Source organism: Gossypium hirsutum, chromosome A02, assembly GCF_007990345.1.
Source record: "Gossypium hirsutum isolate 1008001.06 chromosome A02, Gossypium_hirsutum_v2.1, whole genome shotgun sequence".
Classification (NCBI taxonomy): Eukaryota; Viridiplantae; Streptophyta; class Magnoliopsida; order Malvales; family Malvaceae; genus Gossypium; species Gossypium hirsutum.
The window spans coordinates 49,903,184-49,927,331 of record NC_053425.1 but is presented as its reverse complement, the minus strand read 5'-3'; the positions used below and the strand labels follow the sequence as shown (position 1 = coordinate 49,927,331).

Here is a 24,148-nt window from a genome sequence, read left to right as displayed (position 1 = left end):
AGTCAAAATATGCCAAAGTTGGATATTTAATGCGCAAAAGTTAATGGTAAATTGTAGGTTAAAATATGCATATAGTTTTCTATTTTCTCTAAATTAGAAATTTACTTTTTTTAAATTTTAAAATCTAAGTCTAATCGTTAATATTGTTATTCTTCTTTTTGTTAAATTTAAGTTAATTATACCACTTTTTTAATTAATGGCTATCAAATAAAATTTTTTTATTTCAATAAATTTAACAGAAAGAAATTAATTGTGTTAAGAGTTAATTTTGAATTTTAAATTTTGAAAAGGGAAGGAACTAAATTTTTAAAAATATAATTATTAGAATTAAATTTCTTTTTAAAAAGTACAGTGACTGGCACATTTTAACCTAAATTATATAGCTGTTTGTCTAACCCAACTTTCATGAGTTTTATTTTGGGCATTAAAAAAATTTGCATTACGGACATTGTCATTAACAAATGTTTCATTTTGATCAACCATCCTTAATTTGAGGTTAACACCTAATTTTGATAATATTTTATTTTAACCACTCATTTACATGGATTTAAATTACAAGAAAAAATTAGATTTTATCTTTATAAAAATCAAAGTTTTTCTTCTAAATAATTTTAAAAAAAAATGAACAAAATAAAAATTTACTAAGGTTTGGTAACTAAAAAGAGTGTCCAATAACATTGCATAATCCCAAATTAACGGTTAATCAAAATGAAAGCATTTATTTAACTGTAATGCTCATATTACATACTTTTTTTGGATGACCAATTATGTAATTTATCCTAAAATTAAATTTTATTTTTTATTTTTCTATCCGAATTTACTTATTATCACCTACCCTTATTGAATTCATAATATCTGTTCCTAGATTTCTTTTTCCTGGAAAAATCAGCAAGGAATTGAAAATGAACTCTGCAATCAGATTCAGAACACTTGAATCGTAAACGGTTTTCAATCAAAATGTTAATTCATTTCTTTCTATCAACTCCCTAATTTATGTATATTTACAAGGTAATTGATGCTGCAATCCTTAGGGAAAAAAAATGGCAGCTTTCAATTAAATTCTAAGAGAACATTTGATCCAACAAAAGAACCAGAGCCATTGCAAATCCAGGATCAAATCCTGCTTTTATAATCAACAGAAAAACATCTAATCCAAAACAAATACCTCCACTTGTTGCATCTTTTCTCTTGATCTCCGCCACCACTCTTTTTTTCACATTAACCACTTTGCACGATCTATGCGAATACGATCCTTCGATCGTATACGCATAACGTTTATCCGACGGCGGACGGTATACATATGCTAACACATTAGATTTGTTGGTGTGCAAAATGTTAATGCACTTCTTCACATAGAAAATTGGCTTCTCTGATGTACAATGATCACCTACTTCCCCTCCATAGATAACCCATGTATCGACTAATCTTAGATTCTGCCATTAAAAATCAGAAATTTTAAGCTCGATTTTTTATATTACTAGATGATTCAAAGGTGAAGTCTTGAGAAAAATGTAATAGTTTTTACCTTACAACGTCTCATTGTGAGAATGGAGTTCCCTTTACCGTCCATAAGAACGAGTTCCTTGGGGCGTCCTCCCATGTAGTTATCAACTCGATAAACTAGATTTCCATTAGAGTCAATCACCGTGAATCCGTTACAGCTAATCAACAATGATTTTCTCCACACCGTTAGCGATGTGCAAAGATCATCGTCATTGCTGCCGCCGTCGGTTTTGGATAACTCGGGCTGTTCTTGTGGTTCTTCATCATCATGGACTGATCTTGATAAGGATTTCAAGAAAAAGAACATGTTTCTCATATGTTTCTGTATGTAAAAAACTTGTTTTTTTTTTTTTAGCTTTTAGAAGACTTGTAAGAAAAAGATATTTATAGGCTTTTAGCTTATAGTGTTAAGAAACATATGGTAGTTAAGCAATGTAGTTTTTTTTTTCTTCTCAAAAATTGTGAAATGACGACTTTTTACCTAATTGTCATGACTCATAGCCTCTTTTTCCTAAAAGTAACTTTCTTTTACTAATGTTGATCCAGGGATTAAAAAAAATTGATATTGCTTAAATTAAATTTAGGGTTTGAATCCAAAATCACATCTATTCTTAATTAGGTTGCATAATATTTGTATTGAAAATATGAAATTATCTTTTAATTAATTTAACTAGTTTCAATATTAAAAAGTAAGAGAAATTTATCTTTAGAGAAAAATAATTTATTATGTGATTAATTTAACAAATTTTACGTTACCAACACAATTTTTTAATTTTTTATATGACTTAATCAAATAAATTTAAAAAGATTCTATCGGATTCACTATAATAAAATCTCACTTAAGAGATTACCCAAAAACAATTAAATTTTTTTTATCAATTTAGGAATTTGACTCGATTCAATTTCATATAATGTGACTATCAAACACCTAATTACAAAAAAATATTGAATATTGTTAATGTTGGGAAACGGGATACGTGTGTAAAATTTCAGCAACGATAGTATCCAAGATTCCAAATTGAAGTATTTGTTAGGTTCCTAATTCATTGATTTCAATGAACATAAGGCGACGAAATATTATGAACTGTAAAAAATCTGCGAGGAATTCAAGATAAATTTATACTGTAGTTTTTGCCGTCAGAATGTCCCATGTGTTTTAGCTGTCATCAAACCAATGAAACAAAAACAGACGAAGGGTGAGACCGTAGACCCCATTGGCTTGTCCAAGTACTAGATTTGATGATCTGTATAAATTTTTTTTGTATTATATATAGTTGTGTTATTTATTGTATATATATTCGTAAAGAATTTGTCCCATTTATGTGCAAATGGATCGGTCTAAGCACTATTATGCCTGAACGTCTAGGGTTTTTTCATCACTTTGGTCGTCTTTGGTAGGCCACCTTGGTGAAGACGTTGCTCCCAAAGGCCAAGGATGTCGGTCACTTGGTATAACAATGAATTAGCATCCGGACTTTTGCCTTAGCAGCACTAGATGGTTAGCATAAAATTACATGCTTAACTTTATTTATGATATGTGAGTTGAAAGTAAATTACGTTTATCATATGCTTTAAGTTAATCGTAAATGTACAAAAAATATATTTTATATATATATATATATGATCTAATTATTAATAAATCTAAATTGATAACAATATTAATTTTCATCATTAAAATAATGAATTACATTTTATTTTTACTATTAATTGCTCTCGTAATTCGGGTTACAAATTTAGTCAATCATATTCAATCATTTCTCTTTTTGAAAGACAGATAATAATAAATTTACATATTAATTAAGTATTAGTTGAATGCTTAAGACTATTTTAAAGAAAATTCTACGTGACTTTAACAGCATCAATTAATGATATTATCAATTTAATCTAAAATTACAATGATATAAATGGTCTAAAACCACAATTAAACATATATGTGTGTGATTAGGTCATTAAATCAATCTGATTCAAGATTTTCAAAAACAAGTCAACTTTTCACATTGGTTTTATGGGTTGAATTCTGCTATTACTACATATATTATATACAAGTTATGGATTTAGTCATTATACTAAAATTTAATTTTTCTTTGTTTTTATTTTTTTTAAAATTTAAATATTAACTAAACAATAGTTGTTAAATTCACTAAGTTCTACTATTTTTAAAATTTGATGTGGCAAAGATATTATCACACATGTAATGCTATGTTAGCTTACTATTTCCACATATTATACTAAAAAAGTCAATTAATGAATTTAATGGTTATCTTTAATGTCAAGATTAGAATTTTAAAATTCGAAAAATATAAAAATTAAAAAATTTAATTGGAGAGCATGAACTTTTTGCATGGTGCAAATATATTAACAAGATTTAATCAAATGAACTTTTAATTACGACTGAAATGTCGAAATTTTAAAAATAAAACAGTTAAATTATCACATTAAAAAAATCTAAAAATTAAATTCTTGGTGTTAAATATCTTGTAAACTATAGACTTTTCCATGTTGTATAGTGGGCATTAAAATTCGGGAAGATCAACCAAATAATAATAAATAAGCATCGCATGGTCCTAACTCCTATCCAATAGTCATACTCAGTTCAAACACGTCTTTGCTCTTAGATAGAGAAATGGAGAAAGACGGATATATAAAGATCGAAAAAAGTAAATTACATGCAGCCCTAAAAAATGGAATTCATTGTAACACTTAGGTAAAATTATCATGGAGTCCCTTTTATTAGAAGTTAGATTACAATTTAATCTATTTATTCAATAAATAAATAAATTAGTCCATGTACATTAGATCAAAGAGTAAATTGATCTTTCTATTGAAAATTTCATTCATTTTTACTATTAAAAACTAATCTCTTTATGTTAACATGAGGTATACATGGCATACTACGTGTCACAGTTTGAATATTTATGTCAACTATGCCAGTTTTTAACAGTAATAGTGGATAAAATTTTTAACAAAAATGACTAGTCCGCTCTTTGATCTAATGTAAAAAAACTAATTTGCCTATTTTTTTAGTAGAAGGGGTAAAATGCAAACTGACACTTAATATATGGGCATCCATGGTATTTCTACCACCACACTTACATTTCTTTTGCATTTTTATGAAAAAAAAAATCTCATTTTTTTAGATTGAATTATGCCCCCAATCTTTGTACTTTTTGAGCTTTTTAAACTGTTTTAATTTAAAAAAAATTTAATACTGCTTATTTGATCTAAAATTTTAAATCTAATTAAAAATTCGAATCTGTAACATTTTAATATTTAATAATGCTAATTTAAAACTTAAATTTAAATTGACAACATATATTCAAATTTAACAAAATTCTTGTCAATTGGATATTAATTTTTAAATCAAACAAGTAAAAGGATTAAATTTGAAAACTCAAAAAGGACAAGAACTGAGACCATAATAAAACCTTACTTTTCCTACAACAATGTAATTATTGAATGACAAAACAAAAATATACGTAGGATCCACACTACTTAAAGCATATTGATTGAATTATATACGTAGGATTGATCATCAATTCTAGCTGCAGTATTTTGAAAGCAGCATGAAGCCATAAACTGTCACTTCAAAGGTGAAAGTATTTTGTTGCTATGGGACAGCCGACCAAGACTTTTAAGTAATCCCATTTCCATCAAATTTTAACTTCTTTCAAACTTTCTGGTTTCGGTTCTTTTCATCATAATTATTCATATAATGCCTTGACAAGACTTGGGGACATGCCCACCTAAAGTGCTCATGTTCTTCACCAGAGAGGGTCACCACCATTTTTGTTCTTTTTCTACCCTCACATGATTTTGAAGATATATTTGCTCCCTTTTGAGACATCAAGGATACTGTTTTATGAAGTAATTTCATAAGCAAAGCAACAATGTCTTTCTTGCCATACCGGTCAAAGTAACAAGGGTGTCATTCTGGTTTTAATCCTTTTATTATGCTAAAATTTGGAACTTAATCCTTTTAATTCTACTTGTTACACCTCTCAGACCTTAACATCCTGCGTCATGGAGAAGAGAATCGCCATAATACCATCAAGGATAATCTTCACATCCAAGGATGAAACTAATTTTTTTTGTAAAAGATAAAAGAATAAATTTATCATTATATTAATAATTTTTAAAATTTTAAAGGGACTACAAAATAATTTTACCTTTATTTGAGGGATAGACACTCAAATCACATCATTCCAATCTCATTAATGCTCTTTACTTTCCAGACTCATCGACCCGATTTTGAGTACATCTAGGCGGTATGCTGTCCTTGATCTAAGTTGGATTTTTCTAAGAAAATGATTATATTACAAGGGATTCGCTTCAAGCCGTCATCCTCCTACCTTCTTTTTCAAAATGTGAAGGATACATGAACAAAGCAAAACAAGATACTCAATGCAAGAGATTAATCATTGGCCATCACTCTGCTAAACACTTCGTCTTAAATTTTCATCTTAAAGGTCTATATGCACAAGAGGCGAACCTAGGGTTGACATGGGCTCGGCTCCCTAAAATGTAAAATTATATTTTAAGTTTTTAATTTTTTTAAAAAAATTTAAATTAATAAAAGTAAAATTATATTTTGACCCTTAAAATTATAAAAATTTAATTTAATCCTTTACAAATTATAAAGATATAAACTATAAAAAATTTAAAATTTTATCGACTCTCTTAAAAAAATTTTCTGACTTCGCCCCTGATCTGCACCACTCACAACGTGAATCACCACCATTGTTTATCCTAACACTTTATACACCTTAATTATTGTAACAATACTTTTATAATTTTACATTATTAATTATTACGATGATATGAATTTTTGTGAATTTATTAACACAATTAATAATTTTATCAATTAGCATACTGCCTATTAATTTAGATATACTAATAATATTGTAAAGTGAAAGACTAAATTACGTCAAATTGAAGAGATTAAATCTTAAATTTTAAGATGATAAAGTGACTAAAACTATGATTAAACCACTACTAAGACAACCGAAATAAAAACTATACAACTTTAATTTGTTCAAATAAATGGAGAAGCTTTGTACGGCATTGGTTTGTCTGTAGCCTAAAGATTTTGAAGTTTATCATAAAAAATGACACGCGGCTTTGGTTACAGTGATACTATATCAGGTATGGTGGGTCCCTTTTAGATATTATACCTTACTGGAATTAGAAAACCATGCAATGCCACGCATGTCCTTCAAGGTTAGTTGTCAAACCACGTGCATTTCTCCTGCTGGTTCATCATATGAGTATTTTCCAATTTTACTGCAAATCACCCATCTCATCATTTTCCCAGCTTAATTTTAGATTTGCTATAAATTTTTAATAACTAGTAAAATAGTTATTCAACTATTTAAGAATTTTTATTTAAATTATTAAATTTTTTAAATTTTTTATTTAAGTTATTAGATTGTTAACTTTTATTTTTTAAAGTTTGATTAGCGAGCTTAACTTACGATTCAATGATCGGTAATGTGGATCAGTACCTATCGATGATTAGAAAAACATATCTTAGAAGTCGATTTGACAGTTAGTGTTGGATATAGAAAAAGAAAGTTGTTTAGATTTTGATTCGTAGATTTGTGTCATTTAAAGTTATTTCATAAAAAAAAGGGTGAACTATAAAAGATAAGGGGAAGGAGAGCTTTCAATTGATGTAGGTAATGCGAACAAAAAATATCATATAATAGTGATTTTAACAGTCTAATGACTTAAATAAAAACTTTCAAATAGTTCAGTGAACATTATGTAACTTTTTGAAGTTGAATGACCAAAAAGTAAAGTTACTAATAATTTAATGACTTTAGGTGTAGTTTACTTTGAAAAGTATTGAAACTAAAATTAATTTAAATTTTTTAATATTACAATATATAAAATATCAAATTTAAGTACTTTTAAATAATTAATATAATTTATTTTGTAAAATTTAGTTTGAATATATAAATCATATTTTAGATATTAAAATCACATGCAAACTTTGTTAGTGTCTAACCTGTTGTCAAATGTAGTAGTCAATTCAGGTCAATTCCGCACTTAAGGAGTTTGTTTTCTTGGCAATTTAGGATTTTAATATATGTTTTCAGTATTTAGGCTTTAGGATCAGAAATTAATAAAAATAAGTGCTTTTAACACATTTTGTAGGTGTTGTGACCCAAAAAGTCGACACAAGCCTTGTAACAGCCTATTTTCAGTGGTGTTGAAAATAGTAGTTTCTGGACCACAATTCTGACGAGTAAATTATTATTTTATTATTTATTTAATGCATACGAAATTATATTAAGGTCGTGTAAAAGTTTTATTAAGAAATTTTGGAGTTTAAATAGTTATTTAGGTGAAAATGACTAAATCATAAAAGTGTAAAAGTTGAATTATATTAGTTGAAAGGGCTAAATGGCTATGGAAAGGACAATTAATGGACTAAGATAGTAATTATACCATTTAAAGAGTTAGTGGATAGTTATGGACAAGGTTTTATTGAAAATTTTGATTAGTAATAAGGGTAAAATGGTAAAATAGTAAATAAGCATAAAATCAAATAAGCTAAAAATCATCATCTTTTTCATTTTGTTTTCTTTAAAACTGATTCTTCATGGAATTTTAGCTAGGGTTTTATTCAAGCTTTATTTCTCCCTTGCATGGTATGTATTCAAGCTCCGTTTTTAATGATTTTTATGTTTTTAAGTTCGTTTTAGCTTAATCTAGTTAGCCCAGGGGTTAATTTGCAAACCTGTTTAAGTTTAAGGACTTTCCATGGGTTTTTTTGAATGTACTTTGAAGTTATTTGATGGATTAGTAATATTGGTTGTTAATAAACATGTTTTGTTAAATGATTTTGATGAATTTTGAAATAATGGATTAAATTGTTAAAAGTATAAAACCATTGGTTTGGTTGTGAAATGTTGGTAATAATGAGCTGTTTCAAGGTCCTTTGTAACATTGGTTAAATTGGATTTTGGTTAAAATGGTTAAATTTCAAGTTATGAGCTGAAGGACTTAATTGTGAAAAGTTAATATGTTAGGGGCAATTTCATAATTTTGCATAAATATGAATTATGGATTAAATTGAGTTCTAGAAGTATTTAATTGAATGAAACTATTGTTTTAGATCACGAGCATGTTGACAATCGTGGAAAAGAAAAAATTACGGAGTAATTCATGTATTTTTGCGATTACTGGAAACCAGTCTGGTAAGTTCATTTATGTATATGCATGGTTATATTCATTTCCTTGTTAATGATTTAATCTTTTAATTATATTTTGTATTGTTACTTGAATGTTGAATCATACTATATATTCAAATGAGGTATTATTTAGGCTCAGTGCCTAGCAGGCTCACTGTTGGTGTAGTAAATGATAACGTTCCTTGGAAATTTGGTAATTGATAGAAAATGAGTTGCCTTATCGAACTTACTAAGTTTTTTTGTGCTTACTCATTAAATTTGATTTTTTAGGACTCTGGGAATCGTAACGTCGATTGGATCAACTTGGAAGCTCACACACTATCATCTATACCTTGGTAGTTATTTTGCACTTGTTTTAAAGTTGGTTTAAAGTGACATGTAATAGAAAAAGTCTTATAGGATTATGATATTTTATTGTGGAATTGGATGTTATAAATGACAATTTGAATGTTTATATGATAGGTTTAATATATTGGTGTTTATGTGTAACACCCTTAACCCGAGTTCGACGCTGATATCGAGTACGAGGCATTACCATTCACAAGTCACATACACACGTACAAGTCGGATCATACGAGCCCGTTAAAAATTAAAAATTTTTATCATGGGCCTACAAGGCCCAAAACATCTCTAGGAAGCCACTGGGGACCAACTCGGGTCCTTTAACCAACACTAGGCAAATGACCTTTGATACAGGGTATACGCCCGTATGGATGGGCAACACGCCCATGTCCTTTACCCGTGTAGATTTTCTTTTTCAATTCGAACCTAGAAGGGTTTACACACAGCCTGGCACACGCCAATGTCCATGGCCCGTGTCCTTCACAAGGCCTCGACACGCTCGTCTCTCAGCCCGTGTTCGAAAACCTTGATATTCTGTTTCTGACATCAGCAATCTTTAGGGTCACACGGCCAAGGCACACGCTCATGTGCTAGGCCGTGCCCTTCACACGGCTGAGACACACGACCGTGTCTCTGCCCATGTGTTTACTACTATGCATACTGACTTGCAAAATTTAACGTGCAGGGGACACACAGCCGGACAACACGCCCATGGGGCTGGCCGTTGTCATACACGGCCTATACACACGCTCGTGTGTCTACTTGTGTGGACAAAATAAGGCTATTTACCAAGCCTTTTTGCCACCCTTATTTGCATCAATCTACATAACATCTAACCTGAAAAATCTATACAACAGCACAAAGTCTAATCAGCCTTCATGATATCATCATAATTTGCATATATCAATAATGAATATTAGCCATTATCCAAGGCTTTATACAAAACTAAGGGATTCATCTCAAGCTAACACCTTGGCTAAATTAACATTGACAAAAAACTCAAAAGTCTAAGCCCTATACATACCATACTCAAAATAATAAAACCAACTATACCAAGTGCTTCGGTTGATAGTGTGATCGATGCCTCTGATGTCCGATGATCCTCGAGCTAACTAGACAGCACTATAAGAAAATGGAAAGGAGAGGCAGTAAGCATAAAGCTTAGTAAGTTGCATGCAAATAAATATAACAACAACTTTACCATTCATCATCATTCTCATAATTCAAAAGTAGGCATAATCACAACTTACTCATCACTATCCAATACAATTCACATAGCATATATTGAGCTCACATCTCATACATTTCAAATAGGTACTTGTACCACTCACAACATGGTTATATTTTTCTCATTTCACTTAAACTGTAATTCTCACCATTGAACCATTTGGAATGCTATCGGATATTCACTAAGCCTCAAACATAGGGTATAATTCCAATGCCATGTCCCAGACATGGTCTTACATTGGCTCATCCATCAAGTCGATGCCACGTCCCAAACATTGTCTTACACTGACTATCAAAACTGAGGCTGACGCCATGTCCCAGGTATGGTCTTACACTAGCTTCACATATTTGTGCCGATGCCATGTCCTAGACATGGTCTTACACTGACACCTCCATACGTGCCGATGCCATGTCCCAGACATGGTCTTACACTAACATATCTCGTAGTCGATGCATGTCCCAGACATGTCTTACATTAGCTCTCGTCTCAATGCCGATGCCATGTCCCAGACATGGTCTTACACTGGATCTCATAATGTGGCTGATTCATGTCCCAAACATGTCTTACACTAGCACACAAATAACCTGAATGTCATGGCATAAATATTCGATTTATTTCTTGAGGTTCAAACGGAGTTCTACTATCTCAATTATCATCATACATATCATTTCCACAATCAAGAAACTCATGCTATATCAATTCAAACACATATAATACTATGTAGTTGTATTATTTACATACAACTTACGTCGATATACAAAATGTAGGTGACTAGTTCGGCCTAGTCCACTAGCTTTGCTTTTCCCCAGTCTAGGCCCGAATTTTGTAATTCTTGATCTAAAATGATAGAAGTTAATTCATTTCATCAGCATATTAATCTAGACACTCGAAAATTCATTATTCGGCAAAATAACCATTTTGCCCCTAAACTTTCACAAAATGACCATTTTACCCCTAGGTTCGAAAATCAATTTTTATCATATTTTCTCACTAATCAAGCCTAGAAAAATACTTTTTATACTAGAAGAAGCCCACAATTCTCATTATTACACACATGTAACATTTATTTCACAACTTATGCAAAATGGTCCCTAGTTAGGGTTTCCATGAAAACTACTTCACAAAAGTTGTTTATTTCATAACCATAACTCATATTCTTCCATAAAATTTTAGAAATCAACATGTCTACTATCATGGAAAAACCCTAGAATTTCAACCATTTTGCAAAATAGTCCCCTTGTTAGAAAGCTCATGCTACAAGGATCTCAAAAGTACAAAAATTTTCAAGAAAAGCCCTCAAAATCACTTACTTGCAAAGGCTTTAAGTTGCTGAAATTTTTCAAGCTTCTATGGCCATTTTCTTGGAGGAAAATCGATGGAGAAAAAGGAGCAAAACAAAAAAAGATGATAGCCTTTTTCTTAGGTTTTATTTTATTCAATTTAGGCCACCTAACTTTGACTTTCTCATCCCTTTTGTACCTATGGCCGACCACCTCTATTTTAAGGGTCTATTTGCCCTTTAAAGACCCCAAATTTTGGTTATCTAGCTATTTGACACCCTTAGCTATCAAAATAGGACTTTTGCACTTTATGTGATTTAGTCTTTTCTTCACAATTAAGCATGCATTCGCTAAAATTAATCCACCAGAATTTTCATGCACTCGTATAATCATGCCACAACACATAAAATAATTTCAAAATAATTTCTTCAACTCCGGATTTGTGGTCTTGAAACCACAATTCCGACTAGGCCCAAAATTGGGCTATTACATTATGCTTGTAAATATGATAAGTGATGCATATATATAATATTTTGAAATAGTTGGGATGTTGATTGTATTGGTGTTTTAGGTTAATTGATGGAATGGGTTGTAAATGTGTGATTTTGCAATAATGTTTGATGCAATTGTGGTGCCTTTGAATGATATATTGATTAAATGCATTAGGATGTATGAAATGGCTTGTTTAGGAGTATAGGAATGATGTTTAGATCCCTTGAATGTATGCTTATATGGATTGGATGGTTAGGTATGATTTTAGCTTGAAATGGCTTCAATTTAGGGTCATGGATCATACGTATAACACCCTTAACCCGTATCTGTCGCCGAAACAGGGTTACAAAACATTACTGGAGTTTACAGTTCAATTACAATTAATTTATGTCATTTAATACTCAATTTTGAAAATCGATCACAATCAATCATAATGTCCCTTATATGGGTCATCGAGGCCCAAAATACATATTAGAATCATGTCAGGACTAAATCAGAATCACAAAAAATGTGACAACCCGAATTAGGGCCTAATCGGAATAGTGGTTTCGTGACCACAAATCCAAGATAGAAATAATCGTTTTATAATTATTTTGGGGTTTATGATATGATTTCATGATTTCATGAAAATTTCATGATGAAATTCTGTGCATTTCGCGCTTAAGTTGAGAATAGGGACTAAATCGAGTAAATTGTAAAACTCGTGTTTTAGAAGTTTTTAGTATGAAATTGCTTTGGGATATTAATTAGGAGGTCTTAAATAGCAATTTGACCCATTCTTAAGTTATGGAAAAAAGTTGGACATGGAGGGAATTTTTTTGAAAGTATAGTAGTAAGGGCATTTTGGTCATTTGTATATTAAATGAAATATAATGGGAAAAATAACACAAAATTGGTTATCATCTTCATTAGTTGCTGCCGAAAATTGCTCTCCTCCATAGCTAGGGTTTCTTCAACTTTCAAGCTTCATAGTAAGTGAATTCAAGCCCTGTTTTTAATGTTCTTCACATTTTTGAAATCCTCGTAGCTCGATTTACTTATTTCTACCATTAGTTCGAATTAGGGTTTGTGTTTAAAAATTTACCCATGAATGATAGGCATGTATTTTGTTGTTTGATGGTAGAATATTAATGTTTGAAGTTAGGGGAATGATATTTTCTAAGCGATTTTTAACGAAAACGAGCAAAACGGCATAATCGATAAAAATACCTATTGTTCATAACTATGTGTTAGAGTGAGAATTTGATGTTGCCATAGAAGGGAAAAATGATCAGTAGGTCATTAAACATAAGAATAAGGGCTGAAATTAAATTTCCGAGCCTTGGGGGAAAAATCGTAATTTTGTAAAAGTTAGGGGGAAAAAATGTAATTTTTGTATAATGTGATTTTTGGATTAAAATAAATAGTTTGAGTGTTAAATGAGCTAAATATGTTATTATAGATCAAGAAAGGCGTGGAATCGACCTCGAACGGAGAAAGGAGAAAGTTTTGGACTAAATTACAAAATTCCCATATTTTGCACCGAGGTAAGTTTGTTTGTAAATAATACATTAATTTCATTTACATTTTTATATTTCAGCTTATTATATATATATTAGCTGATGTTGAAGTATAAATCGACTATTGAAAGAATGGAAATAAATAATAAAGAGAGAGATCCCGGTTGAACATTCGGAAAAAAATCGAATAAAATAGAGGGAGCGTAGCTAGGTCACATGTATGGTGCCGAGTGCACATCATGTGTACAAGAAGGCTACGAGATGCTATATAGTAGCTAGGTCACATGTGTGATACGGGATGTATCCCATGTAGACAAGAAAGCTACGTGAGAGATAAATGTAGCTAGGTCGCATGAGTGATTCCAAGTGAAGGACACCATGTAGACAAGGGAGCTACGAGATAAATCGGCTAGGTCGCATGAGTGGTACTAAGTGTTCACCATGTGTACAAGAGAGCCGAATTAAATGAGATATGATGGTGGGGCTGTGTGCTGAAACTATCAAGTATCGAGGATTATTCCGAATTGTTCAACGGGATGGTTTTGTGTTGACATTGTAGTCATAGACCTACACTTGTGATGTATGAAATGTGATGAAAATGATTTGTAGTATATATATATGTAAGTTAAAATGAGGTTAGTATAAAGAATGTGTGAAAGAATGAAATTAGCATTAAAACTGTTTTGGACAGTAACAGTGACGTGATTTTGAAAATTCACCAAAAATAGAAGGTATTTAATTAGAGGTTGAATGAGATGTGAAATTAAATATTAATGAGTCTATTTTCATATAAAATAAACAGAGCAAGCAAAGTAATTCTATATTTTGAGATATTTACAATTGTGTGAGACTTGCTCAGGATGACTATGTAATCCCCTGTTTCAAATTTGAAAAATCATTAAAAATTGTACAAAACAAATTAAAAAATATAGTTTATATGCCTAAATTCCTTATTGAGCCTAGTTTTAAATAAATAGGTTTCATGATTATTTGAATTTTGTACTGATAGAAATTCAATTTGTAATGAACAGAGGTCAGATCAGTTGAGCTGTGTAACAGGGGAAAATTTAACTAATAAACTGCACTAATTGGCTAAACCAAAAATTCTAGAAAAAAATTAGTAAGAATTTTTATGAGTCTAGATTCATGGAAATTTTACGGATTTTAATTTCGAGTTTCGTAACTCGAGTTATGATTTACTTAGTGATCATGATGCAGGAGGGACAGCTTGATCAAATTGGAGTAAACAATAAAATTAAAAATATGATATAATTGAGTTATGTTGTAAACATATTAGATTTCTTATTTGTTATTTATATACTTACTTACTAAGCTATAAGCTTACTTTCTTTTCTCTCCTTTGTCTTATAGTGTCTTCCAGCTAGCATAGGAGTTAGAGATCGTAGAAGATCCGCCCGCACTATCAATACTCTTGGTATCTGAACTCAACATTTTGAAATATGGCATGTATAGCAGACTTAGTTGTTTTGTTACGTGTCATAATTGTCTAGGTTCAAATTACTACTTATAGTATCAAACTAATCATTTTGTACGAAGCCTTTGAAGTTGGTTTGTATTGTTAATGGCATATGTTATAATGATCAAATTGTGCGCCATATTTTTGTTGGGTTTTGTTTAATAGTATATACTATAATTTGTTAATACCTCGTACCCTGTTCCAGCGACGGATACGGGTAAGGGGTGTTACATTTAGTGGTATCAGAGTTATGGTTTAGTCGGTTCTCGGACTAATAAAGTGTGTGTAAAAGTCTAGTTATACATGCCATAAAAATATTGTGATAGTGTGGTGACTCCTGATTATTTTAAACTGTGTTTTGTTTTAATATAGTAATGGATCCTGAAGGAACTGCGGTTGATGATGCTGCTAGTAATGCGCTGGCTCCCGCACAAGGGACCGCGCCTGTGGAAAGTAGGCCTGAGACATTGAGACAGGGAGATGAGTCTCGGGATGCCTTTCTCCAAATGATTAACAATTGGTATACTGAATTTATTCGAGCAAATCCAAATACTCAACCTCCTCCACCCCCTCCTATACCTCAGGTGATTTCTGTAGCTGCTCAAGGATAGATTTGGTAAGAATGAACAAGCCTCCGGTTGACATGATTCGAAAACAAGAGGCCGAAGAGTTTAGAGCAAAGGTCGATGATGATCTTGAGAAAGCGGAATTCTGGCTTGAAAATTCTACCCGTGTATTTGATGAGCTCTCATGTACACCTGAGGTGTGCTTAAAGTGTGCTGTATCACTTTTGAGAGATTCGGCCTACCACTGGTGGAAGACTTTGGTAGCAGTGGTGCCAAAAGAAAGAAATACATAAGTCAGCGATTTATTGATCAAAAATGGAAGGAGTTCCTTGAATTGAAACAGGGCAAGATGTCTGTGGCAGAGTATGAACGCGAATTTGTAAGACTCAGCAAGTATGCCCAGGAATGTGTCCACCGAGGCCATTATGTGCAGAAGGTTTGAAGATGAGGACATTAAAGTGCTTGTAGGAATTTTGGAGTTGAAAGAATTTGTAGTATTGGTTGATCGAGCTCTTAAAGCCGAAGAATTGAACAAAGAAAGAAGAAAAGCTGCTATTGAGGTTCGAGATGCCAGAAAAAAGGCCGATAAGCAAGCCATTTCAATCTCAATCAAAGAGGTCCAAAGAGACAAACCCTCGAATGATAGTTTCAATTGGGGATTCAAACAGAGATAGTGGTAGAGCATATTCGGGGTCTAAAGCTCAAGCTACTTCGATGGCAAGTGTGGGTAATGTGCGACCTAGAAAGCCAGAGTATCAGCAGTGTGGCAGGCAACATTATGGTGAGTGTTGGGGAACCGAGCGAGCTTGTTTCAGGTACGGTTCTCGCGAGCATTTTATTAGAGATTGTCCGGAGAAAGTTAAAGAAGAAAGATTTCAGAGTGCTAGACAGAATACCACTGCTAGTAGAGGTAGACCACCAAGAAATACTGGAGGTGGGACTAGCAGTAAAACTGCGATAAAAGATTCAACGGCAAGATCAGAAGCTAGAGCACCTGCTAGAGCTTATGCTATACGTGCCCGAGAAGATGCATCATCTCCCGATGTCATTACTGGTACATTTTCTCTTTATGATACTATTGTTATTGCATTGATTGATCCCGGGTCCACTCATTCCTATATTTGCATGAATTTAGTATCTAATAAAAAGTTGCCTGTTTTACTGAGTTTACGATTAAAGTGTCGAACCCCTTAGGCCAATATGTGCTAGTTGACAAGGTTTACAAGAATTGCCCATTAATGATTCAAGGTCACTGTTTTCCGGCTAATTTGATGCTGTTACCATTTGATGAGTTTGACGTTATCTTGGGAATGGACTGGTTGGCATTGTATGATGCCAAGGTAGATTGTAAACAAAAAACACTAGAGTTGAAATGTGAAAATGGAGAAATTTTGTGGGTTGAAACAGATGAATCAAATAAATTGCCTATGGTGATTTCGCACATGTCTGCACAGGAATACATGAGGAAAGGGTGTGAACCTTATCTAGCTTATGTAATGAATACTGAGTTGCCTCAACTGAAGTTTGAATCAGTACCGATAGTCTGTGAGTTTCCAGATGTATTTCCAGAGGAATTGCCTGGGTTGCCTCCGAACAGAGAGATAGAGTTTGCCATTTATTTGTTGTCGGGTACTGCACCGATCTCGATTGCTCCATATAGAATGGCTCCGATTGAATTAAAAGAATTGAAGGCTCAGTTGCAGGAGTTAACAGACAAGGGATTTGTGAGACCGAGTTTCTCTCCCTGGGGTGCTCCTGTATTGTTCGTAAAGAAGAAGGATGGTTCAATGAGACTTTGCATTGATTACCGTCAGCTTAATAAGGTGACTATAAAGAACAAGTACCCATTGCCGAGGATTGATGATTTATTCGATCAGTTAAAGGGGGCCACATTGTTTTCAAAGATTGATTTGAGGTCTGGTTACTACCAGTTGAGAGTTAAGGAGTCGGATGTGACGAAAACCGCCTTTAGGACAAGGTATGGACATTATGAGTTTCTTGTAATGCCTTTCGGCTTAACAAATGCTCCAACTATATTTATGGACTTAATGAATCGGATCTTTCGGCCATATTTAGATAAGTTTGTAGTAGTGTTTATAGATGACATTCTAATTTATTCTCGGGATGAGTCTGAACATGCCGAACACTTGAGAACCATATTGCAGATCTTGAGAGAAAAGAAACTGTTTGCTAAGTTCAGTAAAAGTGAGTTCTGGCTTCGTGAAGTCAGATTTTTGGGACATATAGTCTCAGGTGATGGTATTCGGGTGGATCCAAGCAAGATTTCTGCGATCGTTGATTGGAAACTGCCCAAGAATGTATCCGAGGTTAGAAGCTTTTTAGGCTTAGCCGGGTATTATAGACGTTTTCTTGCGGGATTTTCGATGATTGCCTCTCCTATGACTAAGTTGTTGCAAAAGAATGTTAAGTTTCAATGGACTAATAAATGTCAGCAGAGTTTTGAAAAGTTGAAAGCACGATTGACTGAAGCACCAATTTTAGTACAGCCCGAGCCAGGAAAGGAGTTCGTAATTTATAGTGATGCATCATTGACAGGCCTTGGATGTGTGTTGATGCAAGAGGGTAAAGTGGTAGCTTATGCTTCGAGACAGTTAAAACCGCATGAGAAGAACTATCCTACACATGATTTGGAATTGGCCGCTATTGTCTTTGCCTTGAAGATTTGGCGACATTATTTGTATGGTGAAAAATGCCGAATTTTTACTGATCACAAAAGTTTGAAGTATTTGATGAATCAAAAGGATTTGAATCTGCGACAGAGGAGATGGCTTGAATTATTAAAGGATTATGATCTAGTGATTGATTATCATCCGGGAAAAGCAAATGTGGTTGCTGACGCCTTGAGCAGGAAATTTCTTTTTACTTTGAGAGCCATGAATACGGGGTTAGCATTGTCTGATGATGGGTCAATCTTAGCAGAGATGAGGGTTAAACCGTTATTTCTCTAGTTGATTTGTGATGCTCAAAAGAATGATAGTGAGTTGCGAACCAAGAGAACTCAATGCGAATCAGGTTACGACTCAGATTTTTGAGTTGGACCAGATGACTGTTTGATGTTTCAAGACAGGATATGTGTACCAAAAAACGATGAATTGATTCAGAAAATATTACATGAGGCGCATAGTGGCTGTTTATCAGTTCACCCTGGTAGCACAAAAATGTATAATGATTTAAAGAAGTTGTATTGGTGGCCAGGTATGAAAAGGGACATTTCTGAATTTGTAACCAAGTGTTTGATCTGTCAACAAGTAAAAGCTGAACATCAAGTGCCTTCAGGATTACTTCAACCGGTAATAGTGCCTGAGTGGAAATGGGACAAGATTACCATGGATTTTGTAACCGGTTTGCCTTTAACTCCTAAAAAGAAGGATGCTGTCTGGGTAGTTGTTGATAGATTAACAAAGTCAGCCCACTTTATACCAGTACGTACCGATTACTCACTTGATAAATTAGCCGAATTATATATTGCTGAAATTGTGAGGTTACACGGAGTACCTATGTCTATAATATCAGATAGAGATCCGAGATTTACCTCGAGATTTTGGAAAAAATTACAAGAAGCTTTGGGTACAAAATTGAACTTTAGTACCGCGTTTCATCCACAAACAGATGGTCAGTCGGAAAGAGTAATCCAGGTACTCAAGGATATGCTTAGATGCTGTGTCTTAGAATTTGGAGGTAGTTGGGAGAAATATCTATCTTTGATTGAATTTGCCTACAATAACAGTTATCAGTCAAGTATACAAATGGCACCGTACGAAGCCTTGTATGGTCGTAAGTGTCGGACTCCTTTATATTGGACCGAACTTAGTGAGAAACAGATTCACGAAGTTGATCTAGTTAAAGAAACCGAAGAGAAAATAAAAGTAATTCGGGATTGGTTAAAAGCTGCTTCAGATCGACAAAAGTCATATGCAGATTTAAAAAGAAAAGAGATTGAATTTCAGGTGGGTGATAAAGTGTTCTTGAAGGTGTCACCATGGAAAAAGATTCTGAGATTTAGCCGAAAAGGCAAGTTGAGTCCGCGTTTTATTGGGCTGTACGAGATTACTGAGAGGATTGGACTAGTAGCATATCGGTTGGCCTTACCGGCAGAGTTAGAAAGAATTCATAACGTGTTTCATGTATCAATGTTGCAACGTTATCGTTCTGATCCTTCACATGTGATCTCTCCAACAAAAAATGAGATTCGACCGGATATGACCTATGAGGAGGAACCAATAAAGATTTTGGCTCGAGAAATTAAACAGTTAAGAAATAAAAGTATAGCCTTAGTGAAAGTATTGTGGCACAGACATGGGATAGAAGAGGCTACGTGGGAACTCGAGGAAGCTATAAGGAAACAGTATCCAAACCTCTTTACCGGTAAGATTTTCGAGGACGAAAGTCTCTAAAGGGGAGAGAATTGTGACAACCCGAATTAAGGCCTAATCAGAATAGTGGTTTCGTGACCACAAATCCAAGATAGAAATAATTGTTTTAGAATTATTTTGGGGTTTATGATATGATTTCATGATTTCATGAAAATTTCGTGATGAAATTCTGTGCGTTTCGCGCTTAAGTTGAGAATAGGGACTAAATCGAATAAATTGTAAAACTCGTGTTTTAGAAGTTTTTAGTATGAAATTGCTTTGGGATATTAATTAGGAGGTCTTAAATAGCAATTTGACCCATTCTTAAGTTATGGACAAAAGTTGGACATGGAGGGAATTTTTTTGAAAGTTTAGTAGTAAGGGCATTTTGGTCATTTGTATATTAAATGAAATAAAATGGGAAAAATAACACAAAATTGGTTATCATCTTCATTAGTTGCTGCCGAAAATTTCTCTCCTCCATAGCTAGGGTTTCTTCAACTTTCAAGCTTCATAGTAAGTGAATTCAAGCCCCGTTTTTAATGTTCTTCACATTTTTGAAATCCTCATAGCTCGGTTTACTTATTTCTACCATTAGTTCGAATTAGGGTTTATGTTTAAAAATTTACCCATGAATGATAGGCATGTATTTTGTTGTTTGATGGTAGAATATGAATGTTTGAAGTTAGGGGAACGATCTTTTCTAAGCGATTTTTAACGAAAACGAGCAAAACGGCATAATCGATAAAAATACCTATTGTTCATAACTATGTGTTAGAGTGAGAATTTGATGTTGCCATAGAAGGGAAAAATGATCAGTAGGTCATTAAACATAAGAATAAGGGCTGAAATTAAATTTCTGAGCCTTGGGGAAAAATCGTAATTTTGTAAAAGTTAGGGGGAAAATGTAATTTTTGTATAATGTGATTTTTGGATTAAAATAAATAGTTTGAGTGTTAAATGAGCTAAATATGTTGTTATAGATCAAGAAAGGCGTGGAATCGACCTCGAACGGGGAAAGGAGAAAGTTTTGGACTAAATTGCAAAATTCTCATATTTTGCACCGATGTAAGTTTGTGTGTAAATAATACATTAATTTCATTTACATTTTTATATTTCAGCTTATTATATATATATTAGCTGATGTTGAAGTATAAATCGACTAATGAAAGAATGGAAATAAATAATAGAGAGAGATCCTAGTTGAACATTCGGAAAAAAAATCGAATAAAATAGAGGGAGCGTAGCTAGGTCACATGTATGGTGCCGAGTGCACATCATGTGTATAAGAAGGCTACGAGATACTATATAGTAGCTAGGTCACATGTGTGATACGGGATGTATCCCATGTAGACAAGAAAGCTACTGAGAGATAAATGTAGCTAGGTCGCATGAGTGATTCCAAGTGAAGGACACCATGTAGACAAGAGAGCTACGAGATAAATCGGCTAGGTCGCATGAGTGGTACTAAGTGTTCACCATGTGTACAAGAGAGCCGAATTAAATGAGATATGATGGTGGGGCTGTGTGCTAAAACTATCAAGTATCGGGGATTATTCCGAATTGTTCAACGGGATGGTTTTGTGTTGACATTGTAGTCATAGACCTACACTTGTGATGTATGAAATGTGATGAAAATGATTTGTAGTATATATATATGTAAGTTAAAATGAGGTTAGTATAGAGAATGTGTGAAAGAATGAAATTAGCATTAAAACTATTTTGGACAGTAGCAGTGACGTGATTTTGAAAATTCACCAAAAATAGAAGGAATTTAATTAGAGGTTGAATGAGATGTGAAATTAAATATTAATGAGTCTATTTTCATATAAAATAAATAGATCAAGCAAAGGAATTCTATATTTTGAGATATTTACAATTGTGTGAGACTTGCTCATGATGACTATGTAATCCCCTGTTTCAACTTTGAAAAATCATTAAAAATTGTACAAAACAAATTAAGAAATATAGTTTATATGCCTAAATTCCTTATTGAGTCTAGTTTTAAATAAATAGGTTTCATGGTTATTTGAATTGTGTACTGAGAGAAATTCAATTCGTAATGAACAGAGGTCAGATCAGTTGAGCTGTGTAACAGGGGAAATTTTAACTAATAAACTGTACTAATTGGATGAACCAAAAATTCTAGAAAAACATTATTAAGAATTTTTATGAGTCTAGATTCAGGGAAATTTTACAGATTTTAATTTCGAGTTTCGTAACTCGAGTTATGGTTTATTTAGTGATCATGACGCAGGAGGGACAGCTTGATCAAATTGGAGTAAACAATAAAATTAAAAATATGATATAATTGAGTTATGTTGTAAACATATTAGATTTCTTATTTGTTATTTATATACTTACTTACTAAGCTATAAGCTTACTTTCTTTTCTCTCCGTTGTCTTATAGTGTCGTCCAGCTAGCACAGGAGTCAGAGATCGTAGAAGATCCGCCCGCACTATCAATACTCTTGGTATCTGAACTCAACATTTTGAAATATGGCATGTATAGCAGACTTAGTTATTTTGTTACATGTCATAATTGTCTAGGTTCAAATTACTACTTATAGTATCAAACTAATCATTTTGTACGAAGCCTTTGAAGTTGGTTTGTATTGTTAATGGCATATGTTATAATGATCAAATTGTGCGCCATATTTTTGTTGGGTTTTGTTTAATAGTATATACTATAATTTGTTAATACCTCGTACCCTATTCCGGCGATGGATACGGGTAAGGGGTGTTACAAAAAAATTTTCGCGAAATCTTAAAACTTTTCCTAAGTGCAGGGGACATACGCCTTGTAACAACCCGTTTTAGGGTCAAATAGGAACAATGCTTTTGGAACCACAAATCTGAAGTAAAAATGTTAATTTTAATTTTTCTTTAAGGTCTAATGATTGTGTGAAAATTTCGTTAAGAAATTTTATCGATAGATTGTCCAGTTTGACTAATAAGACTAAATTGCAATAGGTGCAAAATATATGTTCTAGAAGCTAGAGGTGTCTAATTGCTATGGAATTTTAAATTGAAGGTCCTTAAATGGTAATTAGACCATTATACTTTAGTTGGACAAAAATGGACATGGGTAGGTGAAATTTCAAAGTTTGGCATTAAGGGCATTTTGGTCATTTGTAAATAAAGACAAATAAAACAAATAAAAAGATGTTATCTTCTCAATTTCATCCTTCCATAGCCAAAAATTTCAAGGAGTCCATAGCTAGGGTTTTGGCCACTTTCAAGCTTGATTGTAAGTCCGTTCTTGTCCCATTTTTAATGATTTTTATATTTTTGAAATCGATGTAACCTAATCTAGCTATTTCAAGGACTAGGTCTGCCCGATGGGCATGTGTTCTAGCCATGTGTCCCCTGCACCTTAATTTTGAGAAACAGAATACTCAAAATTGCACACACGAGCAGAGACACAGGCGTGTGTCTCAACCGTGTGGATGACACGGCCCCAGGCATGAGCGTGTGTCTTGGGCGTGTAAAGTCTGTACTTATTTTGTGAAAATTTAATTATCCACACGGCCTAGTACACGGGCGTATGACTTGGCTGTATGACATCAAATTGTTCATGCATTACAAAACAGAGAGTTACACGGGTTAGGGACACGGGCGTGTGTGACCACACGGCCTGGCTACACGGACATGTCCTAAACAACATAGGGGTGTAACCCCTATTTAGGGCAAAAAATTTCTAAGTTTTGTAAAAATTTCTAAAGTTCTTAGTTTAGTCCCGAACCACTTCTAATGCATGTTTTGGGCCTCGTAGGCTCATAATAGGGACTTTATTACTAATTGCAAATGGTTTTAAGTTGGACGTAAATTTATGACTCGGAATTGTATGTTTGCTTGTAATGTAAGTTCGGTAATGCCTCGTACCTTGTTCCGGCATCGAATATGAGTAAGGGGTGTTACATGCCCGTGTGGCTAGACCATGTGGCTCATACGGCCAATGACATGCCCTTGTCCCAAGCCGTGTGGGCATTCGATGTGAGGCACACGGTCGTGTCCCGACCCGTGTCCTTACTCGTGTAACTCTTTGACTTGGATCACATGGTCATCCACACGCCTGTGTGTTAGGCCGTGTGGATAATTTAATTTTCAAAAATTAGGTGTAGGATTCACACGGCCATGTCATATGCCCGTGTTCACACAGCTGAGACACACGCTCGTGTCTCTACCCGTG

At 33.3% G+C, this 24,148-nt stretch overlaps 1 protein-coding gene across 1 annotated transcript; it reads right to left on the bottom strand.

The window, feature by feature from the left end:
- Positions 1–945: 945 nt before the first annotated feature.
- LOC107953132 (protein LURP-one-related 17) lies at positions 946–1,873 on the bottom strand. Its single transcript, XM_016888364.2, has 2 exons — positions 1,526–1,873; positions 946–1,433 (listed from the first exon to the last, which is right to left on the bottom strand). The coding sequence occupies exons 1-2, from the start codon at positions 1,817–1,819 to the stop codon at positions 1,062–1,064; spliced, it is 666 nt and encodes a 221-aa protein (XP_016743853.1). The 5' UTR covers positions 1,820–1,873; the 3' UTR covers positions 946–1,061.
- Between the last annotated feature and the right edge of the window lie 22,275 nt (positions 1,874–24,148).